Source organism: Fukomys damarensis, unplaced genomic scaffold (genome assembly GCF_012274545.1).
Source record: "Fukomys damarensis isolate Sample0158 unplaced genomic scaffold, DMR_v1.0_HiC HiC_scaffold_37, whole genome shotgun sequence".
Taxonomy (NCBI): Eukaryota; Metazoa; Chordata; class Mammalia; order Rodentia; family Bathyergidae; genus Fukomys; species Fukomys damarensis.
This window is the reverse complement of record NW_022900949.1, coordinates 1,859,002-1,868,483: the sequence shown is the minus strand read 5'-3', so window position 1 is coordinate 1,868,483 and position 9,482 is coordinate 1,859,002. Positions and strand designations below refer to the sequence as shown.

At 62.2% G+C, this 9,482-nt stretch overlaps 1 protein-coding gene across 1 annotated transcript in view; it reads left to right on the top strand.

The window, feature by feature from the left end:
- Positions 1-9,482, top strand: part of Ell (elongation factor for RNA polymerase II) — a 37,678-nt gene that overhangs the window by 22,829 nt on the left and 5,367 nt on the right. The window contains exons 3-7 of the mRNA XM_033759395.1: positions 3,866-3,987; positions 4,060-4,223; positions 5,463-5,734; positions 7,186-7,310; positions 9,372-9,480. Coding sequence (XP_033615286.1) covers positions 3,866-3,987; positions 4,060-4,223; positions 5,463-5,734; positions 7,186-7,310; positions 9,372-9,480 — 792 coding nt within the window. The remainder of the gene's footprint in view (positions 1-3,865; positions 3,988-4,059; positions 4,224-5,462; positions 5,735-7,185; positions 7,311-9,371; positions 9,481-9,482) is intronic.

Here is a 9,482-nt window from a genome sequence, read left to right as displayed (position 1 = left end):
TGTATAGTATTGTATCCTCCTGGTGCACCATTTACCTAGGAGTGCCTCGAGTTTATCCTTCTTCACGGCAGAGTACTACTCCACGGTGTGTAAAGACCACATTTGGTGTATAAAGACCGCATTTTCAGCCGGGCGTGGTGGCACAGGCCTGTAATCCTAGCACTTGGGAGGCTGAGGCAGGAGGATCACTGTTAAGTTCGAGACCAACCTGGGCTACATAGTGAGTTCCAGTTCAGTCTCAACTATACAGTGAGACCCTGTCTAAAAAACCATAAAAAAAAAAAAAGAGAGAGAACACATTTTTCTCTAGTCGTTCATCTGTTGATGGACACATAGGCTACTTCCAAGATTTAGTGCTTATGAATTGTGCTGCTATAACAGGGTATGCATGGATCTATCTAACGTGATGTCTCTAACTCTTTAGGGAAGGTACCAGAAAGGGAAGAGCTGGGTCAGATGGGATTTCCAGTTGTAGTTCTTTGAGGCGCCTCCACACCGATTTCCACAGTGGCTGCACCAGTCTACACTCGCAGCAGCAGAGGAGAAGGGTTCCTTTTCCTCCAGCCCTGGCAGCATCCATTATTCGATTTCTTGAGGATGGCCAGTCTTTGTGCAGTGAGATGGAACCTCAGTGTAGTTCTCATTGGCGTTTCTGGAATGCCAGTGATGTTGAGCACTTCTGTATATAACTGGTCATCTGGACTTCTTCTGAGAAGTGTCTATTCATTTCACTCGCCCATTTTTTGTTTGTTTGTTTGTTTCTCAGACAGGGTCTCACTATGTAGTTGAGACTGACCTGGAACTCACTATGTAGCCCAGGCTGGTCTCAAACTCACAGCTCACAGCGATCCTCCTGCCTCAGCCTCCTGAGTGCTGGGGTTACAGGTGTGCGCCACCATGCCTGGCAGACTTGCCCATTTTTTGATCCGGTCTTTTGTTTAGGGGGTCTGATTTTTTTGAGTTCTTCACATATTCCAGATAATGAGTTTTCTGAGCAGTAGCCTGCAGTTTTTCTTCCCCATTCTGTAGTCTGTCTCTTCACTCTATTGGTGTTTTCTTTTGCTATGCTTGCTAATACGACATGATCCCATTTGTTGATTCTTGGCATTATTTCTAATGCCTTTGGGGTTTTTCTTGCATGTGCCTGTGTCTGCAAGACTTGGCTGTCTTATCTCCTGGCGGTTAGGTGCTTGTGTCTCAGCACTGAGATCTCGGTCGCCTGCTTGCACGTCATGCACGGTGGAGACGGGTCCAGGCCCAGCTGCAGTGCGAGGGAGCGGGACCCCGCGCTGGTAGAGGCCATCTCTCCTCCGGTCCACCGGGGCCTGACTACCAGCTGCTGCAGAGCTCACTCCCCCGTGCCTGCAGGCGGACAGCAGTCTGCACAGGGCCCTGGCTCTCGCCACTGTTCTGTCCTGGAGCGATTTTGTCTCCTCTGGAAAGGAGGCTAGTCCCCTTGAGTGGTCACTCCCGTCCCCACCCTGCCTGTGTCTCCAGACCACTATGTTTTTGTCACGAGTCACCCCTGATGCTCAGAGTCCCCTCACCGGAGGGAAGCCTTGAGCCCGCCCGGCCCACTGCCCTCCAGCCACGGTGCTGAGGGAGCGCAGCCAGCTGGGGCCGAGCCCTGAGAGCGGTGGGCCGTGGCAAGGTGCCTGGCCCCTCCCTGCACTCAGCTCAGACACCGAGCCGGCCCCACCGATTCCTGCGTCCTTAGATCGACCCCAGCCATGCTGAGGGCAGAGTGGAGGGCTGAGCTGGAGAGTCGCCCATCTGCGAGAGACAGTGGGCCCTGCAGTTCCAGCCCTCGCTTCACAGAGGCGTAGTCTGGGCAGGCCAGCCTGTATCTTGGTTTTATCTTGCAGTGGAATGTCCAGGGATATTTCTCCACCACGTCACTACCCCCACCAGAACTTTACTCATGAGATTTTATATTTTTTGTTTTTTTGGTAGCGGAGGTTGAACTCGGGTCCTCGTGCTTGCAAGGCAGGCGGCAGAACCACTGAGCTAAATAGAACCTCATTTATTTCTTCAGAGGCCCCAGCCCTAACCCACTGCTGTAGAGGCCCGTGGACTGAGGCCAGCTGCAGGGCCTGTGGACAGCCTGTGGTGGGCCTGCGCCCCTGCGGGTTGTGGGACACACTCAGGATGGGCTGCAGGTGCGGCTTGAGGGTCATGAGCCACTTCCCCCACCCTGTTCCTGCTTGAGACCAGCATCTTTAGGAGAGAAGACTGAGGCAGAAGGATCGCAAGTTCCCGGACAGCCGGGGGAGTGGGGCTGGCACTTGGCAGACCCCACGTGGAGCCCTTACACTTCGGTCTTTGGGACTTGCCAGCAGCCCCCAGCAGGGGCCAAGGCCCCCCGGAAGGCACGGTGAGGCTGAGCGGTCGCTGCGCCCCAGCCCTGTCTCAGCGCTCAGCTGGGCACAGGTGGCCTGTTCATGGACTGCTTCCCCAGCGGGCGGGCGCCCTGCCTTCCGCGCCTAGGGAACACAAGCCATTGGCTGAGCAGCCACTGTCGGAGGCTACCGCTGCCTGAGTCTGCCCCTGGACACCAGCAGCACTGAGCGCCCGATCTCTGTTCCCCGTCCCCACCGACCTCCCTGAGGCAGCAGTGTGGTGGGCGGCCTGGCAGTGGCGAGCTCTCTGCCTGGGGTGGGCCGTGAGCATCCTGGGGCTCAGCCTGGGAGCCAGGGAGGGGCAGTGCCCTTGGGGGAACCATGCAGGCCCTTTGTGTTTCCTGCTGTCTCCCAGCCAATCTGAAACCCAGCCTCTGCCATCTGGGAGGGTGCAAGTCCCTGGGACTGAAAGCAGAGCTTACAGCTGGGAAGGGCCGGGCAGGTAGAACGGCTGAGGAGTCCCCCTGGGGTCTCGCACGGCCCAGCAGGGCTGCAGGCACGCATCTGTCGTGCCCTCGCTGTCACTGAGAGGTGCAGCCGCCCCCAGGGCCTCATGAACTGACCGTGAGGGTCCCCAGCTCTGCTTCCCAGGGCCAGAAGGTGCTGGGTGGACCCGGGCGGCGAGCCAAGGCTTCCTCCTGAGGCAGGGTCCGGCTGTGTGCTGTGTCCAGGTAGCCGTGCTGGCTGTGCCATCCTGGGGGAGGCCTGGCCCCAGAGGTGCCTGTGTTTCCCCTGGCCCGGCATCCCCACCAGGGCTTCAGAACCAGAGAGGGTCCAGCTTGGTGTCCCTGCAAGTGACGTGGTGACTCGGGGCCACACCGCTGGCCTCTCTGGAGCCTCCTGCGTGGGCCCGTAGCCAGGGAACTGTGCGCCAAGCCGCGTGTGCGTGTGGGAGGGTCCTGTGACCATCTCCGGGCGGCCCTTCCTCTGCAGCGGGCAGGTGGCACCGGCCTGAAACGTGACACTGCCCTGCCCAGCTGAGTCCCGGCCCACCCATGCCACCTGTCTGCCGGGAGCCTGGGCTGTGCCTCCAGTGCCTCCGGTGGAACTGTGGCACGTACACCGCGTTAGCGCCACTTGAGAGCCCACATGTGAGCTTTTCTGGGCTGGTGCCTGCCTTGCTCGTGGCTGCAGGACTAACGCCAGTCGTGGCCTATGTCCCTGGGATACTGTGCCCAGGCCCAGCTCCCTATTTTCTGGGTCCGCACCTGTCAGGCTGCCACCCAGAGCCACACAGTGGGCGTGGGGACCTCGCCTGTGGGTGGCCGCAGTGCCATTGCTCCTCAGAGCCCAACAGGGCCCTGCGCACTCACGGTGCCTCTGCCCCGGCCGCGTCGTCACTGGCAGTGGAGCGGTGTGTCCTGGGGACAGTGGGTGGCGCTCCCGAGTGGCATGGGGGAGGGTGACGCACAACGCGGCCGGGCAGAGCCTCGCTGATGCCTCTCCCGCGTGCCCTCCGCCCGCAGCACATCTGCATCCCCCAGCCAGACTGCCCCGAGGAGGTCCGCACCTTCTCCTTCTACCTCTCCAACGTGGGCCGGGACAGCCCCCAGGGCAGCTTCGACTGCATCCAGCAGTATGTGTCCAGGTGAGGCCCGCCCGCCCCGCCTCCGCCCTGTGCCCAGGGGCGGCACCTGAGCCCTGTCCGCCCGCCTTGCAGCCGAGGGGACGCCCACCTGGACTGCCTGGGCAGCATCCAGGACAAGGTCACTGTGTGCGCCACCGACGACTCCTACCAGAAGGCCCGAGAGAGCATGGCTCAGGCAGAGGAGGAGACGCGGAGTCGCGGCACCATCGTCATCAAGGCCGGGGGCCGCTACCTGGGTAAGACCCTGAGGCGGTCGGGGAGTGGGAGTCTGCTGGCCCCGCACGCGTGGGGCGCCGGACCACGGCCAGCGTCACCAGGCGGCCACGCTGGGAACGGCAGGTCCTCTCTGGATGGTGCCTTTCCCCTGCCAGGCAGATGCTGGGTACGGTGCGGCTGAGCCGGTGCCGCGGCCCGGACCCCCGTGACGCGCAGAGATGTGGAGACGGGGAGGGCGGGGAGGGAAGCATTGTCCCTTTGCGGCCTCTGCCAGCTGTGGGCTTCCACTGTCAGGGTCAGCGCGGCCGAGGAGGACGTCATCAAAACGGGGCACGGGGAGAAGGGCACCAGGCTCTGAGAGCGAGGGAAGAGGCGGGGGCAGCAAGGCCATGAGGGTGTCGGGCCTGGGTTCCCTTCACCGTGGGCGCAGCCCCCAATCTGCAGCGGCTGCCTCGCCCAGGACTCGATCCCCTCGGCAGTGCAGGCCACGTGCGGGCCCTGCACAGTCAGGTGCCTGGGTCACCCTGGCATTAAGGCTCTGGGTGGTGGGAGGGGCTCAGTTAAAGGATCTGTCTCATTATACTAGTTGGGTCCCAGATGGTTCCTGAGTGGTTGGCATCCTGGCACAAATACTCCTCCTTGAGATACAAATGTAGCCTGGCAGCATGGCACACGCTTGTGGGTCCTGCTCTTAAGAAGCTGAGGCATGCTGGGTGTGGTGGCGCACGCCTGTAATCCCAGCACTCGGGAGGCTGAGGCAGGAGGATCCCCGTGAGTTCAAGGCCAGCCTGGGCTACATAGTGAGTTCCAGCAGCTTGAACTACATGGTGAGAACCTCTTTTCCAAAAAAAAGCTGAGGCAGGAGCATCTCAAGTTCAAGGCTAGCCTGGGCCTCTTAGCAAGACTCTGTCTGAAAATAAAAAATAAAAAGACTGGGGATGTAACTCAGTGTGAAGGTCCTGTGTTCAATCCACTGAACCACAAAAATAAAAAAGCTATACATAGGGCTGGGGTGCAGCTCCATGGTAGAGCACTTGCCTAGCACCTGCGAAGTCCTGGGCTCCCTCCTGGCACCACATCCATACAGCAGGAAAGATGTCCACGTGCACAGCCGGGCCCAGAACTCCTGGTGCTCCCTTCGCCCGTGTACGCCTTCAGGCTGAGGACCAAGGCCAGCCCTGCCGCCAGGCCCTCACCCAGCACTGGCTGCTGCAGCCCTGACTCCTCCGCCACCCCTAACGCCCAGGTTCTCCTTGCAGGCAAGAAGGTCCAGTTCCGAAAACCTGCCCCGGGGGCGATGGACGCTGTGCCTGCCCGAAAGCGGGCGACCCCCCTTAACCTGGCGAGCGCCGTCAAGAAGAGCAGCTCAAGCGGGGCGGGGGCCGGCGTGGTGTCCCAGCGGCCCTGCCGGGACCGGGTGCTGCACCTCCTGGCGCTGAGGCCCTACCGTAAGGCCGAGCTGCTGCTGCGGCTGCAGAAGGACGGGCTGGCACAGGCGGATAAGGACGCACTGGACGGGCTGCTGCAGCAGGTGCGGCAGGCAGGGCTGGGGTGCGGGGTGGCCACCGGGCGGATGGCTGTCGGGCTACAGGCAGAGCCCAGGACGGGAGCAGGGTGCCAGCAGGTGGACCCTGCCATGGAGAAACACCTGCGTTCCTCACCTGTGATGTCACCTGGGCAGAGGGGACTCGGCCTGGAGAGCTGGACCGCGCTGCGGAGGGGAACACCGAGCCGAGGGGTCACAGCCGTGGGCTCCTGTCCCACGCACCTTGCGCTCGCTATGCCGTGGTGCAGGCACGGGCACCCGTGCTTCCTGCCGCTGCTGTGCCCCACCTTGTGTTACTGGCCCAGTGCACCCATGGGTGGAGCTGCGCCCCGCCCGGCTCCCTGGGGCACTCTGCACATGAGACAGGCTGGTGCCGGGGGCTCTGCTGCCTCCTCTATGGGGCAGCACTGGTCCGGGAACTGTGAGCCAGCCACCCAGCCCCGGGAGGCGCCATCTGGGCTGCTGTCCGGCTGAGGGCCAGGACTGGGACTGTCTCTCTGCCCCCTGTGCTCAGGAGCAGCGCAGGCGGCATCAAGTGGGCATGTGGCTTCGTGGCCCAGGCAGAAGGGCCAAGGAGGCGTCCAGGAAGTTGCAATCCAGACAAGATGTCCTTAGGGCCTCCGTGGGGCCTCCGGAATGCAGAGTGGAGCACAGCAGGGCCTTCTCAGGCCACATGGGGACAGTGAGGCAGGCTGCCCACTGAGCGGAGGCCTCGGTTTGTCCCCAACCTGGCCCTTCCTGGGGCAGCGCAGGCTGGAACCCATCTTCTCCAGGTGACCGGTGCAGTGTCCGTGGGCAGTGTCTGCACTGCTCACTTCATCCGACACTCAGCCTGGACACCTCCGGGAACCCCGGCCCTCTGAGCTGCAGGACCACAGAGGGGAAGTCTGGGGACGCGCCTCACCTGGCCGTCATTTCCAGCCTCCACAGGCCACCAGACTGCGGACCACCAGTGACAGCTGTGTCCCTCTGAGGCCCCACTCCCTGTGGAAATGTCCCATGTGAAGACAGAAGGCACCATGGGTTGCACGCAGGGCCCAGGGAGTCCAAGAGGCGTGTCTGTCAGGGCGGGTCCCCGCCAGGCCCATCTCTGGCAGTAGCTGAGGGCAGTCACGTGTGCCACCAAGAAGCTGGCACAGTGCCACTCTGTCAGTGCGGCAGGGGAAGTGTCTGTCAGCCCCCACGCTGTCCCCGCAGTCATGGACAGCAGCCACGGACGGATGTGCCCAACTCCACGTGGCAGGGGTGTCCACAGACAGGGCCCCAGGCGTGGGGACAAGTGTGCTCCTGGCCACCAGCAGGAGCTCAGGGACGAGTGTCCCCGCCTGGCCACCACTGCCCCCCCATCCCTCCATGCCGCGAAGGCCACGTGTGGGGGCCTCTGTCCCTCCTGTCCCGGACATGGGGCTCCGGCGGGTGACGCTACTGTCTTGCAGGTGGCCAACGTGAGCACCAAGGATGGCACGTGCACCCTGAGGGACAGCATGTACAAGGACCTGCAGAAGGACTGGCCCGGCTACTCGGAGGGGGACCAGCAGCTGCTGAAGCGTGTGCTCATGCGGTAAAGCCACGCTGTCCAGTCAGTGTCCCTGTGCCACCAGCCCTGACCCCAAAACCCCAGGCAGAGCCCCTCTAGTTGGCTTTTCTCGCTGCCCCAGCTTCACGCCCAGCCAGGCGACCTTCCCGGAGGCAGGGCTGCGCCGTTGCTCCCTGTAGGCCAGTCCTGTGGGCGTCCCTCTGGCCCCTCGACCAGGTCAGCAGGGCGCGGTGTGGGCATCCTGTGGGGCAGAGCCTTGGGCTCCTGAGCTCTCCTGCTTTTTGTCTGAGGCCGGCAGTGCAGAGCGGAGTCAGAGTAGAGCACAGTGACCTCAGGGAGGAGTGTACGGTCTCTCGTCCTTGGGCTCACTGGGTTGTGGGAGCTAGGAGGCAGGCAGGAGACGGCTGTGACAGTGTTCATGTGGGAGTGCAGCCGCCTCCCCAGCCCGGGCTCTGGCCCTGCTCACCTGAGCCAGCACCACACAGCCTGCTGCTTGTGCCCCACTCCGGGGCAGGCAGGAGCCTCTCTGGCACGCCATGCCCCCTCGAGGCCACTTTCACTTCCTCCTGTGAGCTACGCCTCTCGAGGCCACAGACTTGGCTCCTGACCTGGGCCGGCATCCCCAGTGCCCACCTCACTCCCGAGGGTCACCCGCAGGGCCCTGTGCACAGCCCTGTCCTTGCCCGGATCTGGCCTGCATGGAACCATGGGCAGAGCCAGGTGTCTGTCATGGGGGCAGCTGGGCAGGTCCTGAGAGCATGTGTGCTCCCTTCAGGGGTCCCCTCAGGGCCCCAAGTCCTCTGCCCAAGCCACACGCACAGCGCCTGAGCTTCTCCCTGTCCATGAGCCCCAGGCTCTGCAGCTGTGCCCTGCTCCTCCCGGAGTTCAGGGAGCACAAATCCTGGGACTGGTTTTGCTTTTCCAGTACTGAGGATTGAACTTGCGACCCTCATGCTGAGCTCCATACCCAGCCCTGTATTTCTTTTTCTTTTTAAAAAATTTTTTTGTTTTCTGGTGTTTTTGAGGCAGGGTCTCCCTTTGTAGTTCAGGCTGGTCCTGAACTCACTATGTAGCCCAGGCTGTCCTTGATCTCACAGCAGTCTTCCTGCCTCAGCCTCCCAAGCACTGGGATTCCAGGCATGCACCATCGCTCTCTTTTGTTGGTTTTTTGAGACAGGGTCTTGCTATGTAGTCCAGGCTGGCTTTGAGCTCACAGCGACTCTCCGTCAACCTCCCGAGTGTGGGGATGACAGGCGTGCACCACCATATCCAGCTTGCTTCTTATTGAGATGAGTTCTTGTTAAGTTGCCCAGGCTAGCCTTGAACTCGTGGTCCTCCCGCCTCAGCCTCCCAGACTGTGGATCAGTGTGCGGCTCCTCAGCTGGTGTGCTCCTGTGGTCTCAGGAGGGCGCCTCGGGACAGAACCACAGCCTGCAGGTCCCGGGCACTGCCTGTGTCGCGGGCTGAGAGGAGGCCTCCCCAGGCTCTGCACTTGTCTGTCTTCTCCACTTGCTCTGTTCTCTTTCTCTTGGAGAACACGTCTGGGACGTCTTCACCTCCCCATCCAAGTCCCTGAGTCTTTCCTGCTGCTCTCCCTGGTGTCGTCTTCCTGTCTTCCAGCAGCGATGCCGTTTCTGATAGTGTGTGTGAGCCGAGTGCCGCTCCCGGGAGCCGTCTGGTTCCGCCAGCGGGGTCTGTGCTGGTCTTGTGTGGGCCGTGACTGTTGGCCCTGGCGCGTCATTCCACACTTACTGAGGGTTAGGGTGTCACCGAGCCTCGTCGGGGCTGCATGACAGCGTCCTTGGTAGGAAGGACTTCTTTGGCGCTGAGCCGATAGACATGGTTTGCCCTCTGCCTGGTGTCCGTGTCCGTGGTGATGCATCTGGAGGGGGCCGCCCGGCCTTGGGAAAGATGGTTCCCTCGGGCGGGCTGACAGAGAACAGGCGGATGGATTGCGGCTCCTGGCTAGGCGCGGTTCCCTCGAGGCCACCTTCTTGCTGCAGAGTCCCAAGGCTCTGGCCTCCCTGTCCCTGCGGAGCCCTGGGGGCTCCTTGCCGCCGCCTCATCTCCCCCTCCCCCTCCCAGGGGCCCTGCCTCCCAGCGGGGCGTGGGCCTGTCCAGCCCACAGCAGACGCAGGGTGGGGGGTGTCATGGGTCACCCTGCCCTGCCCAGCCGGGCTCTGCTTCCAGGATGGT